Genomic DNA, 21,692 nt, shown 5'->3' on the forward strand with positions numbered 1-21,692 from the left:
TTATGCTGCCACCAAGGTCCTCCCTCTTTTTTAGGCCTCTAGTCACAATTCACAGCAAATCACTAGTGCCAGGTACTGCTGATGGCAGAATGGAGGTTCCTGCAGTGGTCAGCTAGAACTGTCAGTACATCAGTGGGTAAACTGTAAACAGGAGCAGTGGAAAAGTCAATTTGTATACTTAATTTTCCAAGACATATTAAATATGGGCTTAAAAATGAGACTGTAGTTCTAACCCACAGTATAAATCATTGATCAAACTTCCATACAAACTAAAAATACAAAACTAGTTTACTTTAATGCCAATTGTCTTTGGTTTCAAATTCATCTAAAAATGAGAACCTTTGCCAGGAGGGCAGATATTTTGCTGGTCGGACAGAATGGGCTCGCAGGCTGCTATTTACATAATAAGCACATGAGTTTGGTGACCCCAGCAATCTCTCAGCCCTTCTCAACAGCTCAAAAAACCTGTCTAACCATCAGCAATAATTGGAAACACCTGTGGTTATGCACGATCACATTCTGCTACTGGATCTCAGTTGTGACTAATAACATGAACACAGGCTGCAGTCTTCCTTACATGGACTAGTTTTAGGGTCAGTGGTAAGGCTGTGAGGACACCTGAAGCCAACTAACTCTCTGCTGTGATAAGTTTTTAAAGGAAGTCTAAAAATGTGAGTTTTTTGCAGGAGACATTTTGTCAAAGTGTAAAAATAAGTGTCACCAACACTGTTTAAACCAGTAGGAGTAAACTATGGTCGCGTGGCAGTGAGCCGACATACTGAACACCAGGACCCTCAAACTGAAGTCAGTCACCATTAAGTTTCATATTTGCACTGTTATTTCTTACTAATAATGTTTATATATCTTGAGCCTGTGGTTACAAAGGGTAAATCAGTTCCAAATCACAAAAAAGCAACAGAAAAAAACTAAACATATGATAGACACAGGAGGGCACTGTTGCACACATTTACAGATCATGGTCCCATCCTTAAGCATTGACCATGTTCCACTGAGAGAATTAGGTTTTGTATTAATTTTTACTTTATTCTTTTGTTTGTGTCAACAATCTGACAATACAATAACACAACAAAACAGCTGTTGTGATCTTGACCTGTTTATAAAAACGGATAATAACTTGTTAAATACAGATACGGTCTTTGTGTTTAGCCCTAAACAGTTGCATAACTGACCACTACATATTTAGTAAAAGTCTGATGTGCAATCATCTTCGTGGGTTAAAAGATTCCACTGTGGGAAAAATGAAATGAAACAAGAAGGGGAAACAACTATTTGGGTAATGTCCACATTAGGGTCGTAAACTGAAACGAAGATAAATCAATCTTTGTTTGATTTTAGGACTATAAGCCAAAACATAACTAACATTTAGATATAGGCAACATATCACCGGTGTTTGGGTTTATCCAACAGAGGGCGCAAGATGACCTTTTGTCCATTGTTTCAAAGTTAAAAACAGGTGTTTGCAAAAATATCTACATTACAAAGATCAGCTACAACAAAGAAATGTTACAGTAACTGTTGTAGCCAACAAGTCTCACCACGCTGTCTACAGAGATATCAGCCGACATTAAAGTGCCAAATGAGAAACTCCGTCGTCTTTTGACACACCGAACATTTCCTAGCGCACAGTAACTTTCGACAGGTCAGTTCCTGCGCACCAAACACGGAACACATCCTCAAACTTTTGGTCTCTGAGAGGAGCGCCTCCCGCCGCTGCTCGTGCGCGCGCGTCTCGCTGTCATCGGTACGCCGCGTGCCAGACAGCTGCAGCCAGCTCGCGACATGTGGAGCTGGGCTTGTGGGGGGACTGAGTCCGTTTGAGTCGACAGTCCGGGGGCCAACCCGTCAGCGCAGCGACAGTGTTGGGACGAGAGAATGAGAATAGAGGATTTTGCTTCTGCAGCGCATCCGGAGAAAGAAAGGTAAGCAGCGACGTCAAAACGGGAGCGACGCTGCTCCCCCGTTAAAATTATTGTTCACGGCGGAAACGCTTGTGGCCCCTGAAGGCTCGTCTTTAACCTGGCGCTTTCTGTTTCTACCACTTGTCTTATCTGCGACAAACCGAAAGGAAACGGCGCCCACTAATTGTAAGTGCTTCTCCTGAGTACGGCTGTGACCACGTTAGATTTTGCTACCATATATTCAGGTGATTTGTAGAAATGAAGAGTTATGCCGGTTCTTATTCTGGGAGCAGATGCCATTTACAGTAAAAGAAGAGAAGGAACCCACTAAACCCTCTGTGGTAAGGACGATGAATTAGCGTTGCTCTTGGGAATTTCTGACTTTGCATCACTGTTCACGGGCTTTCCAGCTGTTCAACAGCACCCAAACCGTGGCTAGAGTTGCGAAAATGTGTTTATAATGAGGCCCACCTCTGTCATCACTTTTCAACCAGTGTTTGTTTGCGATGTCTGCGCATGAAGACAGTTCTGTTTGCTTCACTTATGACATCCCTAAGTTCCGTATTTATCGCGTGTGTTTTCATAGCAGGTATAAGTGTCAAAATCAGGAACTGTACTTGTGATCAGAGGATATGTGTTTAGTTATGAAATGAGACATTGTTCGTGTCAGTGGTGGTCGCGAGTGGAGTTTTACCTTACACAACCCACTGCACAGACCACAGATGCTTCAGCATCCAGAAGTAGGCCAGTCACTGATCTGTGTGTCATGTCATGCATGGGTCCGTCTGGAAGGTTAACTGGACGTCTCACTGGTTCACGCATGGAGTGGGTGAGGTCACAGAGTGAGAGATCTCCAGGAGGATCTAACTCTTCTTCTGTCAGCTGCCTGGTGCTTTGTGTTAATGCCATTTGGCCCCCATCCCCTCTCCATTGTGTCTTGGATGTAATGTCACGTTTCCAGTGACGAGTACAACATTGTTTGTGAAGGCATGTGAAGTGAGTGGAAAGAGAGGGATAAATATGTTTATGAATGAGGTAGTGTGGTTGGTTTGTGCATGCATGGGTGCAGCTGAATGTTTATAGATGAACAAGATACTGTCAGTATCAATCTATAAAGCTTTTTTTTTGCAGTACTGAGTCTTTTGTTTAGCTGTACATGCATACATCCACAGGCCAATCAGGTGTATGTTAAATTGTGTGACTCTAGCAATCAGCTCCCAAGCCCACCCCCAACCCAACCACACACACAACGCATCTGTTCTGCAATTCTCCTTGTGTTAAATGGTTTGATTTATGTTTTTGTGCACACAAGGAAACCTCTAAAAAATATTGAGATCAGATGGGTCGACCAATCATCAGTTTTACATATTGACTATTTCAAAATTGATGGACCGAGCTCTTACTTTGTGCTTTGCTGTAGAGGTTTGATCTTGATACTTTAGGCACTTGAATGTTCTCTTGAACAATGATCTGATTGCCCTCTCTCATGCCAACAGGATGTGAGCCACATGTGAGGGGTAGCATGTGAGCTCTTATTTTGTTATTATGCCCATGAATGGGCCTCAGTCATCAGTATTAACCTTTTTTAGTAGTCTCAGAGTTGATGATTCTTTTCCATTTTCCTTTGGAAATTACAACTTACCTCCATGGTCTGTATTAAGCATTGCGAACAAAAAGCTGAGCTGTAGTTTGGTTAACAAGAATCCATCAATCCTTTAATTAGCTATACAGCTTATCCAAACAGAAAGTTGGGAGTGTACCCTGGATGGGTCGCAAGTCTATCACAGGGCTAACACATAGACCCAAACTCACACTCACATTTACATCTCACAAATCAAGCTAATCTACATGTCTTTGGACGTGGAAGGGCCAGGGTCCCTGGAGGAATTGCAAACAATACAAAAAAGCCCTGGGATTAGTGGGGTGTGAACCCAGAACATTCTTACTGTGAGGCAACAGTGCTAACCACTGCACACTGTGCTGTATCAAGTTAATTCAATTAATAGTTTTATTATCATTAAATCTTAACATCTTACTCTGAGATAAAATTTTCATGTCTAGCTCTGGTTCTGTCATGACTCTTCAATCAGCATTGTCTTCTGCCATGAAAATATTAGTTCAGTGGAGAGGCATCAATAGCCTTTTTGTCTGTCTGAAAGGCGGCTTTATGACGAATGTTAAAGGCTTACAAAAGCACCAGTGTCACAAAATGCATGCTAGTCAAGCCTTTTGCCAACCATAAAAAAGACAGAAAGGCGTTAGCCCTGCTGTGTGATGTCTTTGCAGAGTTTTAGCATAAATATTACCATATTACTAATATTACCATGTCCAAATGCATATTCATTTGGTTCTGACCTGCAGAGTCCCAAAGCATCGCACATTGTGTGAGAGACAGGAGTACATAGTGTCGTCAGTCTATGACAGAAGCACAGTCAAACTTCAACAAACCTCCATGTAAGAAGGGAGTCCTTAATTAGAGAACCTGCACACTCCATGCACACTTAAGCGTTAGTGATTTATTTTAGTTCATAACATAACACGATTAATGACCTCCTCATTTCAGCCGACTCTGGTTTACTCACTATCCTCATCCTCCTTGAGCTGAGTGCGGCCTGTTATACAATTTCTCACACCATCCTCTTTAATAGATTATCTTCCATTGGCATCACTCACACCCCCCTAGACTGGTGTTGCTAATATCTTTCAGGCTGCACTCATGTGCATCCATCTCAAATCCTTTAGGTTCCAGCTTTCCCCTGTGTCTATTGGTGTCCCCCAGGGCTCTTTCCTTCTCTTCATCGCATACCTCCTTCCCCTTGGCAATATTTTCCAAAGATTTAATGTCCATTTTCACTGCTTCACGGATGACACCCCGCTCTACCTATCCAGTAAACCTAATTCCACACTTCCACCCTCCTCCCTCACCAACTGTTTATCTGAAATAAAATCCTGGTTCACCTCAAACTTCCTAAAATTAAACAGTGACAAAACAGAAATCCTCCTCATTGACACTAAATCTACACTATCCAAAGTTGACAACTTCTCCCTGACAATTGACAGTTTCCCTCTCCCCTCAGGTTAAGAGTCTGGGTGTCATCCTCGATAGCTCGTTATCATTTCACTCACACATTGATAATACTACCCGGTCCACACACCTCCACGTTGCCACCTCCTCTGCATATCTCTGTAATTGCACTGCTCCATTTTGTATTGTACATAGCTTTTATAGCTTGTTTTGCTGTACTTATAAATGCGCTTATAAATAAAATTTATTATTATTATTCGGGCTACTTCGTGAGACACTGAAAAATATGGCATGACATGAACATGAGCTACACAGATTTAATCCCCACATGCTGTCTTTAGAGATATTTAGGTCACAGTATAGTTGAGATTGTGGGTTGTCACTCAGGCTAAATACCTCTATACGACTGAAGACACAAGTGACAGCTCCATGGGTGAATAGTACAGATAGTCTCTTGGTATTTGTATAAAAGCTAAATTGGACTCTTTTGGAATTTCCCCTTTATAATTGTCTCTAGTTTGTATTTTTTTTTTTTAGATGCCACTTGAAATTTATTTCCGCTCTGAATACTTACCATCCTTCTGTTTTTAAATCATGGTGAAGTTACACTTTCCATTCGATTCAAGGCTGCTTCCCTTCCGTGTACCCCGGTCCTCTGTTTCTGTGCTTGTAAACATGATTTGAACATTAGAACAGTGATAACCAAATCACCAGTGGAATTTGCATCAGTGAATCTAGTGTTTGACTTGAGACCAGCTGATTGTGGCTCTGGTTGGGTCTGATACATTTGATTACAATCTTTGTGTGTCTTCAGCTTTTTAGGACAGTTTGACATTGTAGAAAGTAGTGCTGCACTGTGGTGCTGTTAGCGCATCATATAGAAACACTGGAACCTGTATCAGATCTCATGTTGTTGTGAACTTGATCATCTGTATTTCCATTGTAGTGCAGTGGAGGATTTTATGTTAAAAGAAGTTATAGACTTTGCAGAGCTATTTTAGAAAATAGACACAAAATGTAATTTAAAAATAACATGAGTCAGTGTGAGGTTGCACAACTTCCCGAAACATTGTGTATTTCCCATGTGCAGCTCTTAAACATGCTGCATTAATTGTTGCGCTTCATATTTGAATGAGTTTGTGTTTCATAATAGAGTGACAATAGTTAATGATGTAGCACGAGTCATTTAAATTCAGAGTGCTTTTGTGTGGACTCACTGCTGGCTCATGCCTTCATTCCTGACAGGGGGAGGATCCATTTATGAGAATGTGGCTTTCTCAGCGGGATCCTGTGGGTTTGTGTTTATGAATACTGTTCCCGAGACATTCCTGTCCTCCTCGTACCACCCCTCGAAAAAGTCCTGACACTCTGGGAACCAAGGCCTCTCTGGCTGGCCCGCTCCTCCAGCATCTACAACTTTGTGTGGTCATTGTTATATAAATAGACACACTGCTTATCCCTAGGTAACAGGGAAGCAGCAGCAAGGACCAGAGTCAGTTTTCAGGCCGGATCAGGTGCAGGGTGTGGTTAGAGAAAACGCCCTTCCACAGACTCCAGCTTGTTATTTATTTGTTATGATCGAGAAAAGGTAAGGTGGTTTGGTATAGTGAGTGTTACTCTGGGCTCTGTGTGCTCCACTTTGGGGCCATAGTAAGGCAGAGTGACAGTAATACACTGTGGAGCAGGACAGAAAGGCCCCTTAGGGACAACAGACTATTCTGGGCCTGTGCTTTTCCCCAGTATCTGTACTCTGGATGTTGAGCCCTTGGATCACACAGTCTCTGTCTCACTGCTATTTTCTATGCATAAACACAAACACTATGGTCATACAAAAGAAACATGGGGGAGACAGAGGAAAGAGAAGCTCAGACAAGAAGAAAGACAAGGACTCTGTTAAGGAGACTTTTAAGTCTGGCCATCAAGGCTTCCCAGCAGTTAGATTTTCCCTATTGGCCTAATGTGGTATCATTCTTCTCCTTGATCTTAACTTTTTTTGTTGTTTAGATGATCTCGTTGTCACTTCACCCGAATTAAGAGTAGATTAAGTTAGCGCACTGTCTGTCTTGCGTTGTTGTAACTTAATAGCCACTATGAACAACTCTGGAGGAACCCCTGGGACTAGAGTGAACACTTGGGTATTGTCCATGCACCATCACACCTGCAAAACATAATGTTTGTTAGTAAGGGGCTTTGCATCCTGGGTAAGTCTCTGGAGGGTACAGTTGGTATTTGAAGCACCTGGGCCTTTATTTTCACATAGACAGCATTGTATATGTCATGACTTTGTTATTATGTGCAACATAACTTGGTAGGGTAAGGTGGTAAACAGGGTAAAAATAGTACAATGTTTTTGTTTTTACTTTTTGCATACCTGTTACTCCCAATAGTGTAACATGCAGCCATGCTGACTTACACCAGAGCCTCCTGTCTGTATTTTTTGCAGTGTGGGCAGATTTACTGTATCTTCGAAGTTCCATCTGGACTCCATACCTTCCTTTAAAGCAAAGAATGCTGAACATCTCCTACCAGCCTGCTTAGATTTCCTGTGGGCCAACTTCTAGTCTCTAGGGGTCTTCCTTTTTTCACAACTTGCCTTTTTTCAACTGCCAGATCAATGTTTTGTTTTGAGGAAAATGAACAAAAGATCTGCTGAGACTGAATCTGTATCATTAACACTGGAGCTTCCTACCTTTCAGTAAGTCAAATGAAACTCCTTCACAGCTACCTTGCCCCTGCTGAAAATAGAGACCATCTCTTAGTGATCCTCGACTCTCTGCTGTTTTTATTTTTAATTTTCTGCTTCTTTTAGACACACGCTTGCTTACATATACACACTGTGTCTGACACCCATTAGAAACTGGAGCATTGAAGCCATCTGGGACCTCAGACTTTTTCATGTGGAAATTGGAGCCATGTGGATGCTTGTTAGCCTCTTTTCTTTTCTGAACCAGGATAATATGCTTCTTGTCCACAATCACCATGAGCCTACAGGATTCAGCCAATGTAATGACAGGGATAATAACATATACAGCATTACAATGCATTCTTTAAAGTACTGCATTATTAGTGACTGCAGTAATTGCTGAAATTATTACTCCTATATAATTTGAATTCTGATGTCAAAAGATATGTTTAAAAGCTATAGTCACAAAAGTAGTGAATATAATGTGTTTTGATATCTTAAGAACATCAAAGGCTTGCATTGCAATTTTATTCCAAATCTGAATGTCATGGGATTTCAAGATACTGGAGCCAAGATGGAGCAGGACTCATGTAAATGAAAGGCATGTGATAAGGATTTCTGTCAGCTGTCTGTTATATTAGAAGCAAAGCTGTGTGATGTAGTGCCCGGTGTCAGCTATTAAAAATTTTAGATTTTTTAGTTTTAGTTTGAAAAAACACAAATACAGCCCTTGATTTATGAAGAATTAAATTAGGCTGGTATTGCTTTTTTACTTGGCTTTTGTACTTGGTGGGTTGTACTTTTTAGATCTCAGAGTGAGCTAATGTAAACGTGCAGGACAGATGCAGTAGTTTAAAATAATGTGTGTTAAGTAAAGGAAACAAATATATGATAAGCTCTGCACAATGGGGGAGTATTGCTGTGAGGTTTAACCAGGTTGAACGGGTGCTTGGCCCAAACATGTCGGAACGTCCTGACCATGCAGCACTGACTTATCATCTAGATAAGTAAAGAAAAATAAACATCTGTCGTCGTCTCCATCGTCACCATCGGTAGTTTGGGGTTAGCGTCTGTCAGCTGTATAAAAGACATTCAGTGGAAATGAAACTGATAATTTTATCCCTGGTGATTTCAGTGTATGCTCTTATAATGTTGCTAATATGGTGAGCAACCACAGTGGACACAATTTGGTGAGAAAAAGGAGGGCGAAGTCTCCAGCCCAGTGACTTCTCCTGCTGATTTAAATGTCCCACACCATGATGTAGTTTCATTTGAGGGTTTCAGCTCAAGATGCCAGCCCACTGACACGCATATATTCACTCAATACCTAACCACAAACTATCTGTTCTGGGCAACTCAGTGCACTCAGAGTTTCCAGAAGAGAAATGGAGGAACATTTTGTGGACTGATGAGAGTAAAATTGTTCTTTTTGGGTCCAAGGGCCATAGACAGTTTGTGAGACGACCCCCAAACTCTGAATTCAAGCCACAGTACACAGTGAAGACAGTGAAGCATGGTGGTGCAAGCATCATGATATGGGCATGTTTCTCCTACTATGGTTTTGGGCCTATTTATCGCATACCAGGGATCATGGATCAGTTTGCATCCATGATCATCCCAGTAAAATGGTGTAAACATAGCATAAATTTGTATTCTAGTGATCTCATTTAAATTTAGTATAATCTGTAATTTATGCTGTTTTGGGTACCTATGCAGAAGCTTTGATTTCTGTACATCTCATAAAATAAACTACCCTATTACTTTTTAGCGTATGTGAATCTTACCAAGGCTGGACAAAGATGCAGGATATTTGGAGATAGGAAATTTTAGTGATAAATTGTTAAAGGTAAAGGATTGCTGCATCGTTGCTTAAAACCATTAGCTAGAAGTGATTCAGAATGCTTTGTAAGCTGTTTGTGGTTACAACAGAGCACAGAGAGCTTATATACTCATGCTTGATTTAGAGTCATAACAGGAAATGATGTCACCTACGCCCCACGCTCAAATCGTGTTAGCACATAGGTAATCAAAAGTAAGCCGTACAGAAAAGTGTTATTTCCCTGCATATTTAGTGTCGTTAGCCCTGTGCAGCTCAGGCCCCACTGCCTGCTCACTGTATAAACAGGCTTACCCACCACTATCTCAGCAGCACTTCTTTGTCAGAGATATGTGATCTGTTTCTGTCCTAAAATCTAATTTATACCTCACTACATATCTTTTTTCATATACGTTTACCACACGCCTCATAACTGTCTACTCCCTCAGGTGTGATGTTTATCCGTATTTACATGCTCTGTCTCCCACTCTGTGTCTCTGCTGCTTAGTCACTTTTTTTGATATAGTGCTTTTGACAGATCATCCATTAGGGTGGGCCTCAGCTGTGTTGGTGACTCAGAAACAAAATACCACTGGTGTTAATGTCAGCTGACCACGCTGCGGTGCCACTCATGAATTTCTTGCTGACTGTAAACACCAAGTTTGGATATTTTGAGACTTTTGTCCGTAAAAGGCTTTTCCTTGGTTTTGTTGTTCTCGTTGAACCTGCTGTTGAAGGAGTGGCAGTCACTGGTTTCCTTTTCTTCCTGACCTAACACAATACAATCAGCAGTCTGAAGAGTCAACACCGGAAGTAAGCAGCTGGAACCTGAAGATGAAACAAAGCAGACATTTTTTACATTATTTAACATAATGGACAGCTCACAATCCCCCACACGTGTAGCTTGAATAAAACAAACATCTCTCATTTATTCCAGGATAGGCCTTGGGTTTAGTCAGCGTCTCATCATGTCTGGATTTGACACAGTTTTTAATTTGTGAAATATTTCATCTTAGTGATGACCAATAGCTGCAAAGCTACTTAGGGGTTTTATCTTATCTGCTAACAAATCTATTTTTAGTACTCTGATTTTTTTCCTGCATACAGCAATACCGTTAAATAACTCAGCAAGTACAACACTGAATTTCACACAGTCTTTGTGTTTTCACATACTGAAATCTTTAGCACGCACATATTCAAAATGTGTTCAGACACCTTTTTGGTTACCTCGCAACAGTATACAGCTTTACGTGAATTTCTTCTTTAAAATTGTCACTCTAGACTTATAAGTGTAAGCTGCATATAAGGTACTAGTCAGGGAGGGAAATTTTTCTTTTGTTGGATCATTTGATATTGACATATTAGAGCCAGTTTAATGCACTATTCACAAAAATGCACTGATGGCTTGGACAACATAAAACAGCCTGACATGAGATGGACAAGAAAAGTGAAATTGTAATAAGAAAAGCCAAGAAGAGAGTTTGTTCAGTTGTCTGGTTTCACTGATCACCTGTAGACAACAGCCTCAGCTGTTTTTGACATGGAAAAGACTGGAAACAGAGGTTTTGGAGGTATATGCTTGCTCTGATCAATTAACACATCAGTATTTTCATCTTTAATGAAAAGCTGATGTGGGCAAAGGAAAACTATCCATGGTTGTGACGCCTGTCTAGTTGATTTTAAAAATTTTTCTTAGCTAATAGGGTGCTACATGATTTTTCAACAAATATGTCTACCTGCAAACAACATCATGCATCTTGAAGTTTGGTGCCCTGCATTCTCATTGCACCCACTCTTCCAGCATCAAGATGTAAATTATGTTCGAAACGTGACATTGCTTCAGACAAAACATCTCTTAGTCAGCACAAGGCATAAGGGCCTGTGGGGAAAATTTAAAGGGTCTTCGTGAGTTGTAGTGGGTGCCCTCACACCTGTTGTTTCTAGGCATGCCTGAGGTCTCAGTTGGCTGCACATGCCATCAGGCGTCAGGGCATGTGTTGCACTGCATTTGTTGCAATTTTCTCGCACATAGAGTTTTCCCCGTAGTGTCACAGAGATTCTGACTGTTTTCAAAGTAAAACAAGGTTTGGTTGTAAAATTACAAAAAATATTATTTTATTATTATCATTTTATTTTAAATGCCTTAGCCGGACCCATAAATCTAGTTGTTAGAATAACACCAAAACACCTTTATTTATTATCTGTTCAATTACTTACTTCACTTTGATTTTAATTTTGTCAGCTTGGACATTTGTCCCATGATAGCATTTAAACAAAGGCTTAATGGTTTAACTTATTGCTTAAAACAAATAGCTGATAGTATCGGTCTGTTCATAGCCTGACACTTCATAGTCTATAGCACATTCAAAGGGTGCGGCTGCCCTGGGTTTTCTTTTATCACCTTTTATACACTGTGCCTTTTCTGGCAAAACAGTAGTGTATTCTTTATATCCAGGCATCATTCTGAGATGCTGACATGGCAAATGAGTGGGGAGGCTGTTGTCTTTTGGGTAATTATTCAGTCCCGACAACTGCTAAACAGCCGAGCTGCGCTGCCCGAGCACACCAGGCCGGGGTAGGCTGTAGGCATGCTTAAAGGGTCAGACTGCAGTCAGGTGTTTTTCTTATATGAGTGTCTGCATGTATAGTTTTTGAAATTCTGTTTTGTTTGTTTTTTTTTTTTTTTTTGCATACTGCAGACTTAAGGGGACTATACAATCCAAAGTAATGAATAAAAATGCACTTTTAATTGTTGTGATTGAGCAAATAATCACCACTAATCATCAAACAAATGCTTGAGATCATAGATTGTCAGGATGGTGTGATGATACAGGAAGTCACTGGTGGTTATATCTTTATTCTCTGGCATTGGGTGATGGGTGATTCATCAAATGTTTCTGATGTGTTACTGCTGCTTTTTTGGTTTTGGTGATGGATAAGTAAGCAAGAAAGAAATATTATGGTGATTTGATGGTGAGACATATGGGAGGGAAATGTATCATATTGAGTGTTTCTCATCTAAAGGTTAAGATGAAAAAGCTTAGTACTGTACTGTAGCTGACCTGGGATCTGACCCTAGTGTAAACACCAAAAACAAAACTGCAATATTTGCTCATATTGATACAGTTTATGTTAATTCAGATTATTATTCATTACATTTTTATCTGCTTTCTTTCAGATTTGGACATGAAGAAGGACATAGACACGTTAATAGCAGAGGAACGTGCTGAAATCATCTCTAAATATGACAAGGTACGTGTTTCTTATGGCTTTTATGATAAACACAAGAAATGCATTTTAATACATTCAAATCCACTTTATTTTTGCATGTTAGATATTTAATGGGCCAATCAGGAGCAAAAAAAGAAAACTAAAACCTACATTTTTACCGTTGCCTCTTATGCTGCCATCTGCCAATTCATGTGTACATGTATCTCCAAAATTCACCTGGCATGTGCACTTTATTCTGCTCTGTTTGCAGCCAACAAAAACACCAACTCAGGCTACTTTTAAATTGCTTATTTTGCATGCTACATTTTCTGATAGGGATTATGTTGTGTGGGTGTTTCAGGGCAGACAGGAGGGTGTCAACATTGACCCATGGGAGGATGCTAACTACAGCATCTATAAGGTCACTGACCGATTTGGCTTCCTGCAGTAAGTTCACCAAGTTAACCCACTGTTAATTGTACTTGTAGTTGATTGATTCCTGGAGAACACCTTACTTGTATCTACATTGTCTCCGTCCCACCTCCTCTCTTTCTCACATGATGTCTAATATCACTGCTGCACTTCTGTTTCTAATGCATTCTTATGTATTTCTTCTCCAGTGAAGAAGAGCTGCCTGCACCCAGTACTCTTGAGGAGAAGGTATGAGCTTTTTTTGCTAACCTTGGCTGTGATGCAATTCTGCCCCTTCACATGTGCAATGGACCACATGCATGTCCATCTTTCCTCTCCTCAGCAAAAGCAGCAGGAACTAGAGCGGGTGGAGAAATGGCTGAAGATGGTGAAGAACTGGAACAAATACAGGAACAATGAAAAGGTGTGTGACTCAATAGTGATGCCTGTCAAACAAGAAAGAACTCACACACTCACAAACCCCCCATACTGTATCAATTTAGCCCTAGCTTTTTCTATTGAAATATATAACGTATTACTTCCGTTCGTGTTAATAATCTGTTTTCCAATCCCTTTGTAAACCACAGCCTTCCCTTATCCCTCCCACCTCTTCAGTCTAGACAGCTAAAACAAAGACATAAGTGCATGTGTGTATTTTTGTGGTGATGACCGTGTCTTTATCTTCAGAGTCCCTGTTCATGTCTGTTCATATGTGTCTGTCACACTTTTCAGCTGGTGAAGCGTGTATATAAAGGCATTCCTCTGCAGCTAAGAGGCCAGGCTTGGGCCTTGCTTTTGGACATAGAAAAAGTCAAAAATGACAACCAAGGAAAATATGAGGTACAAATCTTAAAAATGACCACAGTTAGTCCAAAGTTTGGATATATTAAATAGGTAATTCTGAGAGTTCTTCCAGTATTTTCATTTTCTTCATCTGTCCTCCAGAAAATGAAGCAGCAGGCCCGTACCTTATCCACAGAGATCAAACAGATAGACCTGGATGTGAACAGAACCTTCAGGAACCACATCATGTTCATGGATCGCTTTGGAGTCAAGTGAGTTCTTGATTTTACTCAGCAGAAAGCTGCACAGCTTGTATTCCAATTGCTCAGCGTTATTCCTTCCTTCACTCTGGCCCCTCCAGGCCACACCTTGAACCTTTTTTCATATGGTCTCTCCAAAGTTTTGTTTTTCTTTTGTCACCTCACATGTTTGGGTTTGCCCTTGTTGAGGCTGCTGCAGGGTTTGACCTCTGGCATAAAACCTTGAAGCTGCCCCCCATAAACAGACACACACACAAAACCAAAGCGGTTTCCAAACCACGCGATTTCCTCTGCTCTGTGTTTTATTAGCCTTCCTGTCAGTGCACGAAGCCCCACAGGAAATGGCATTCATACAGAAATGTGCACTGACATCAAGCATACTTCTCAGTAGTGCCCACAGTGTTATCTGGAACAACACATACATATAAGGCCAACTGAAAAATGATTATATTAAAAGAGCCTTGAGAAGACAAATTCCTTGCTTGGTGGTTATGGGACAATTGAGAAAGTGACTGGTATGTCCTTGTCAGTTTAACGCTGAGTGTGTGACTGTGTGCTCCCTCCTTGCTCTTTGTAAAGTACTTCCCCTTCAATTCAAAGCCACTCAGTCCAAACGGACCAAAACACCGCTCCATCCTGCTTAGCTGCCCACTCCTTCCCTCCAAGTCAACAGCTGTATCTCTCACACTGAAACACTGACAGCTATTTAAAACTCCTTTCCGGTCTCTGTCACTGTCAATAAGAGACATTTTTTACTATAGTGCCCTGGAGGGAAGACATCCTTTCTCTATTTTATATTTTTTAACTCTCCCTGCTCAGCTCACACAGACAATAGATGTCTTGTCTGTTTGGAAGTGTTCAGATGTAATGAGCCACACAGTACACAGCCGTGTGGTATATCTTGGGGATTTTTGCTAATCATATATCACAATATCAGCTCACATATGTAAAATCACGTCAAACAAAAAAAAAAAAATCCCAAACTGACAATGTGATGTGTCACCACCGTACTAATAGATCACAGACACAGTTTCACACATAAATAAATCTTAAATGTTGCTGTAGTTGGGTATTGCTGGGTAGCTTTGGGACAGGTCCAGTGAAAAGATAGACTGTCAACACAAAACACATACCCACACACACACACACATGCGCACACAGTTTTACAAAAACAGGATGATACAATGACACCAGGGTTTGTCAGCCTCCCCAGAAACATTTATAGTTGTTGTTTGTAATTATTTAGAACCTGTCTGTGCTGATTGATGGAGTAATTTAGGCATGAGGTGGTTGAGAATTCATTACATACTCTTATGGCCTAGGGGAATTTCAAAGTGCTGCTGAAATGTTGACACAATTTCGCTTTGCTCATCGTTGCTAAGGAATCACATTCTTGTTTATAACCTGTGGTTTCTCTGCTCCCTTTCTAGGCAGCAGGCACTATTCCATGTACTAGCAGCCTACTCTGTCTACAACACGGTAAGTGTGTTTGTGTGTTTGTGTGTGTGCATATGTGTGCACTCCTGACCCCTCTGTTCTCATTCCTTTTCAGGGCTTTGGGTCAGATCTTTTATTTATGTGTGGTTCTGCCTGAATGTGCAGCAACATGGTGTAACAGTGAAACCAGCTGTAACCCTACATCCATACTTATCATTAGACCATGTTCCCTATTGACATTACATGTTGCTCCACTGAAATAATTGATTTACAACTGTAATGTTTTGTTTAATCCATTGTTTCAATTTTCAACTAAAAATGCAGATAATTAACATGCTTTTTCTCACACTTATGAGAAACTGCTGATATTCTTTATCTTGTAGAGTAGTAATTAGAAGATGTTGAGGTTTTGGACTGTTTTCATTTAACAGACCAGTGGAGTAGTCTATTCATTGGAAAAAATTAAAAACTAAAGAATAACAGATAGTTATACAAGTAGATAACACATAGACACGCACACACACGCACACACACACACACACACACACACAGAGTCTGTCTGTTTATCTGATTAGGTTCTGTGGTGCATTAGAGGTGTTTGAGCCACAGGAAATGGGCATGTGCTGTTCCATTTTCCTTTTCCCCCTCTTCTCACACACTGCTCATAAAAAACTGGGTCAACAGTGAAACATGAGAGAGAAGGTGGGAAGGAGAAATAGTAGGGACAAGTGCGTTCATACTTTTCACCTTTGTGATGTTAGAAAGGAATGTAAAGAATGTATAGTTTGACGTAAGTGTAACCCTAAATGTTTTTACTGTAGTTATTGTGTTATTTCAGAGTGTCAATTTCTAGCTCCACAAATAAATCTGCCTTAATATGGACACATACCACATGCGTATGTGGTTTTGTGTATCTGTGCCTGCTAAGGCCAATGTGTTTAGTGTAGAAACCAGTCGGTGTGAATTCAAGTTGAAGATGTCATCACTGAAAAGTGTGATGCTGGACTTCAGTAAATATTTGAGCAGCCTCTGGTGAAAATGTTTATAATGTCGCAGCTGCATGTACAATAGGTTGTGTGCAGTAAAGCCACACACATCCACAGTCTGCCTGCAGGCCACATTAGACATTCAGTTGTTTTCCTCCCCATGTGTGTCTGTCTGCCCTCTGATGAATTATATATGAATAATATCTGTCATTTTGCCCATTCTGTTTCACTGAACCTGTCTACTCTCCCATGTTCTCCCAGGAGGTGAGCTACTGCCAGGGGATGAGTCAGATCGCTGCCATCCTGCTCATGTACCTCAACGAGGAAGATGCCTTCTGGGGTCTGTCCCAGCTCCTCACCAACACAAAGCACGCCATGCATGGTGAGACAGAGGAAGAAATGAAGACAGACAGAAAAAAAGCTGAGCTGCTTAATGTTAGGATATAAAAAAATATAACTTGTGAACACAGTGTAAAACTATAAGTTTTGAGTAAGGGGAAAGGGAAAGGGAAAATTTTCATTTGTAAATATTAGGTCTAGGTCCATAACCACACACCATTTATGGCCTGCTGATTTACTTTTTATTTGGTGGCAGGCTTCTTCATCCCAGGATTTCCCAAACTGCACCGTTTCCAGACCCACCATGAGCTGATCCTCTCCAAAATGCTGCCTAAGCTGAAAAAACACCTGGTGAGTTACAGTATTGACGCCTTCTGTCCAAGACACACGGAGCTGCAGTAATTGATGGCTTAGACATTCAGGGACTGCAGTTAATTCAGTCAGGTCATTTCTCATTGTCTGTATAGTTTAAGAGCCACATGCTCATGATGTTACTGAGAACCTAGGAGTGAGATTTATACCTGAGAAAAGATTGTGAGCGGTGAGAATGTTACTCGTTCACTTCTGCCCCACAGGACAAGGAGCAGATGACAACAGGGATTTACACCACCAAATGGTTTTTGCAGTGCTTCATTGACAGAGTGAGTACTTTCTTCAGTTGTTTAAAGAATATGTACTAAAATACCACCTCCTTCTCCAGATCTTCACTGTTAACATCTAGTGCCTGCATTTAAACCAAGATATGAACCAATACATTTCATTGCTTTCCTTTTGAAGACAGAACCGCATTTGGGGTTGTTTTAATTCTTTTTTAATCAGACTGACTCCCTGCTGCTCTGTGTCTTACATAACAGAGCCCTTTCACCCTCACCCTGCGTTTATGGGACATCTACATGCTGGAGGGAGAGAAGGTCCTAACTGCCATGGCTTATACAACCCTCAAGTTACACAAGAGTGAGTAAGAGGCTGCCGTGCAGTGCAGTGCTAGATGAGTCGAACTAGCTTCACGCCCAGATGCAGCCATCACTGCTGTTGTACCAATGAGTGCTACTACAGTATGTGGATTACGTCGCAGGCTGCCTCTCCCTCAGCTGCCTCCAAGCTGAAGGGCTTACATAATGCAAGTGGCCCGTTGCTGTGGAGAAGTCTCAAAAGCTGACTTTTCATTGGACACTTGCACAGGCGCTACATCAGGGCATTGGCTGAATTCTCACAAAACAGATCTTCCAATGGGCCAGATTTTTTCTTGGTAGATTAAAGCTAGGCCTGTGTTGTGCTGTGTTTAACAATCTAATCACTACTCCTGGCTTACTGTGTTGCAGAGGCTTACTGTGTTGCAGAGGTTACCAGATGTTTAACCTCATAGATCACTGTCACCCATTCTGAATAAGTGTCCTTGTTTTTGAGTCTGTATTGTGTGTCCAATCAGAGCGTCTCCAGAAGCTTCAGTTAGAGGATCTACGGGAGTTTCTCCAGGAGCAGCTGGCTACTTCCTTCTTCCTGCCTGATGATGTGGTAGTTGAACAGTTACATACTGCAATGTCTGAACTTCGTAGTAAAAAACTGGACCAACCTCCTCCAGGTGAAGCTTTGTTCTTGTATTCTTTTCTTGTTCGATCCATAAAGTTTTGGGTTTTTTTGCTTGTGTGTTTTTTGATGTATTCTTTATTTATTTATGTATTCTTTTTTTAGCCAAGTCTGAGGAGCTACCAAAAAAGCCTCTGGGTCAAGAGAGGCCAGTTCTACTACTGCCACTGCAACCGGACGCTAACCTGGAAGTTAAAGTAAATCTTCAGCCCCCGAGTCGGCCTGATACAGAGGCCCAGCAAACACAGAACATCACCTTCCAGCACATCCCTTCTGCTGAACAACCCCAGGACGTGAGAAGCACACCCTCACCTTCCTCAGACCCAGTTGTGGTGCACACACAAAGCACACCTTCTCCTATAAGGCCTTGCAGAGTACCACCATTACCTCCAAAAGCTGCCAAACCCACAGCTGTGGTTGCTTTGGACAAAGATTCGAAGGGTTTGCTCATAGAGAATCAAGAAAACCAGCCTGGCAACCCAGAAACCATGGAAGAGCCTATGGATTGGCCTCCGCCCTATGAACCTCCTGCTTTGGATACGCTTACCATGCAGCCTGAGGACTTCATGGACCTTCCAGATCTGCCACCTCCACCTTTCTTTTACCTAGATAGGAATGGCCAGTCCTCATCCCCCATGCAGGAGACAGAGACCCTGCAGCACACTCCTTCCCCCCGCTCAGCCTCACCATTGGTCACTAAAATGAAGCCATCTCCAAAACAACCCAGGCTTCTCGATTCCCCCGGGAAAATGCCTCCTTCACACCCTTCCCCTCGTCCTCATGCCTTCACGCCTTCCTCCTCCACCTCCTCCTCTCCCAGACTTCCTCCACCAAAACCAACCAGGTTCCCAGTCTCTCTCTGTGTCCCTGGGTCTACAGGAGACAGACGGCCCTCCAACACCTCCCAGTACGACAACCTGTCAGAGGCTGATGAGGACGACCGCTCCCTGGAGAGACTTCGGGCTTTCACTCTTGAAGAAATTACCAGCCTACGCAGCAACCTGCCATACACCACTGACAGAGAGTATGACCCTGCACTCTTCCCTTTGCCTCCACCCCTTGTCTTCATCCCTCCTTCCCCTTCTCCTCCTCCTCCTTCAATGTGTGCTCTTCCCAGTTTGCCTCATGAGCCAGAATATGAAGGAGAGGACAACTGGGTGGAGGATTCCATCATCCCCCCTCCTCCACCTAATTTTGCTGATAGACTCACTCCACTCCAGTATAGTGCTCCCACCTATTCAGACACACACAGTAGCACCTCGACCAGTTACTCTAAGATTATCTCCAGAGGTCCCAGGAATCATTCTGCTTTCCCAGCACCACTGCTATACACTGGTTCTCCCCCAGGCCCCTCCAGGCCCTCAGGACAGACAGCTGTAGGGGTGCCCATGGTCCAATCCAGCCCAGACTTTTGCAGGATGCCTCCAGGTGGACAGCAGCTGCCCAAATCAGTGACCTTTTGAATTTTCCATGTGTCATCCAAGCATTACTGCTCATGCCAATGTGATTTGGACTCTAATAATGCTTGATTAGGTTTCAAATCCATTTACGAGGTCAAAGGCCAGTAGTTATACAGGTTTTTGTGTGCCTGTGTGTGTGCGTGTATGTGTGTGAAAGACCTGTCATTGATTTGTACAGATTTCTGATACTTGCAGCTTTTTTGTAAGGGCAGTTAACTTTTCTAAGTGTTAGACTTATATTTAAAACAGCTGTCTGTGTTAACTGTTGGCTGCACAAAAACTAAGTGTATTAATCCACCCACTTTTTAGTGTCCAGACAGATTTGTTTTTCAATCTTATGATGATTGAAATATTATAATGATGAGGAACTTAAACAGAAACAAGGTGAGCTCACACCAGCTGCACCTTTCACCGTGCCATCTTTTTCCAGTTAGTTTCATTCTGTTCCAACAATGAGTCTTAACCTGATTGCAGTGCACTGAGGGTAGCAACTCTAGCACAAGGGCTTTTGCATCTGCAGAGTATGCTCATCTTTGCTTATCCTAATACTGTAATTTTGATAAAATGTGAGCAGGCTCACACATATTAACTGTATGTCAAACTATAACTAAAACTCCTAATGTCACAGTTTCATTACTGTAGCTTCAGGTCAATACTTGATAACAAAGTACCACTAAACCATGCTGCTGTGTGTGGACACAAAGTTTCAAAAGGATGTCATGACCACCACCACCAGGGGAAACATGGTGCAATATGTCACTGGTTTAAATACTGAAGCCTGTTTAATTCACATAAAGCCTGGTCAGGTCAGGCAGGCAGAAGTGGCAACTGTCTGGGTACTTTGCTGGTTTTGTTAGTTTTGAATTGTTTGATTAAGATGCTGTCTGTTAAAAAAAAAAAATTGTGTTTTTCTGACATGACAGTAGCTCCACCTAGTGATCAGATGTCTTACGCATTGGATTGGATTGAAGCTCTAAAAGGAATCCTTGTATTGTAGTACACGTCCAGTGACAACATTTTTGGAGACTTGTTCTGGCCATGACATTAATACTACCTATAATGCCAGTTTATGAATGTGCTCATAGTAAGCTAGACTGAAAAAAAAAAAGATTAGGACAGATTCTTTATCACACTGTAATTTAGGAGATGAGTAAATGAAAGCTAAATGTATACAATTATTATGCACAGTCATGTTTTAGAGCCATTGCTTTGACTTTGTCTGTTTATTTTAATTGCTTAGAGCAAAAGTTCTTGATAAATGGAAGTTGAGCCATAATATACGAAGGACCTAATTGTCAATTTTATATTGTTTCATTCAGTTATACTGTATATTACATTATATACTGTTTCTAAATGTCAGTTTTCTTTTGTTGCACTGACCTTTGTTATTACCAAGACCTTTTGTATTCAGTTGTTTTCTATTGGAGTTCCAGGTTACTGCGAAAAACCTGTTTCCATGCTAGGGAGCAACATTAACAGATATTTAATGGGTTGTCCATGAACTTTGGCCTGGCCTCTGCAATTCATACACAAGAACTTGGATGTTGGTCTGCACACAACTATGTTTGACTTGTTTGGTATCTTCAGTCATGTGAGCTGACCACCATATCCATCACTTCTCCTTTTAGGGATCTGGTCAAAGTCAGGGATGCTGGGGCTCAGACCAAAGCTTATGCACATTTACACAGCTACTTGCAGAGTCTTATAAAGAGATAAACCTTAGCTGTCTGTTGTTTTCTCTTTCCCACACACACACAAGTTCACATCTGGAATCAG

General features: G+C 41.5%; 1 protein-coding gene across 2 annotated transcripts; it reads left to right on the forward strand.

The window, feature by feature from the left end:
- The first annotated feature begins 1,560 nt into the window (after positions 1 to 1,560).
- Positions 1,561 to 21,638, forward strand: LOC113132576 (USP6 N-terminal-like protein). 2 transcript variants are annotated; one of them, XM_026310786.1, is made up of 14 exons: positions 1,561 to 1,940; positions 12,622 to 12,695; positions 13,015 to 13,100; positions 13,274 to 13,313; positions 13,408 to 13,488; positions 13,797 to 13,904; positions 14,010 to 14,119; positions 15,538 to 15,586; positions 16,792 to 16,912; positions 17,126 to 17,220; positions 17,445 to 17,510; positions 17,724 to 17,823; positions 18,299 to 18,451; positions 18,562 to 21,638. In XM_026310786.1, the coding sequence occupies exons 2-14, from the start codon at positions 12,630 to 12,632 to the stop codon at positions 19,917 to 19,919; spliced, it is 2,433 nt and encodes an 810-aa protein (XP_026166571.1). In that variant the 5' UTR covers positions 1,561 to 1,940; positions 12,622 to 12,629; the 3' UTR covers positions 19,920 to 21,638. The 2 variants fall into 2 exon arrangements, with proteins under 2 accessions (XP_026166571.1, XP_026166572.1); XM_026310787.1 differs by lacking the exon at positions 1,561 to 1,940 and adding an exon at positions 2,043 to 2,260.
- Positions 21,639 to 21,692: the final 54 nt, after the last annotated feature.

Source organism: Mastacembelus armatus, chromosome 6 (genome assembly GCF_900324485.2).
Source record: "Mastacembelus armatus chromosome 6, fMasArm1.2, whole genome shotgun sequence".
Taxonomy (NCBI): domain Eukaryota; kingdom Metazoa; phylum Chordata; class Actinopteri; order Synbranchiformes; family Mastacembelidae; genus Mastacembelus; species Mastacembelus armatus.

Coding starts and splice junctions, on each gene's coding strand:
- LOC113132576 (XM_026310786.1), top strand. CDS start 12,630: ATGAAGAAGGACATAGACACGTTAATAGCAGAGGAACGTGCTGAAATC. Junction 17,221..17,444: donor CTAAGCTGAAAAAACACCTG/GTGAGTTACAGT, acceptor TCTGCCCCACAG/GACAAGGAGCAGATGACAAC. Junction 17,511..17,723: donor TGCAGTGCTTCATTGACAGA/GTGAGTACTTTC, acceptor CTTACATAACAG/AGCCCTTTCACCCTCACCCT.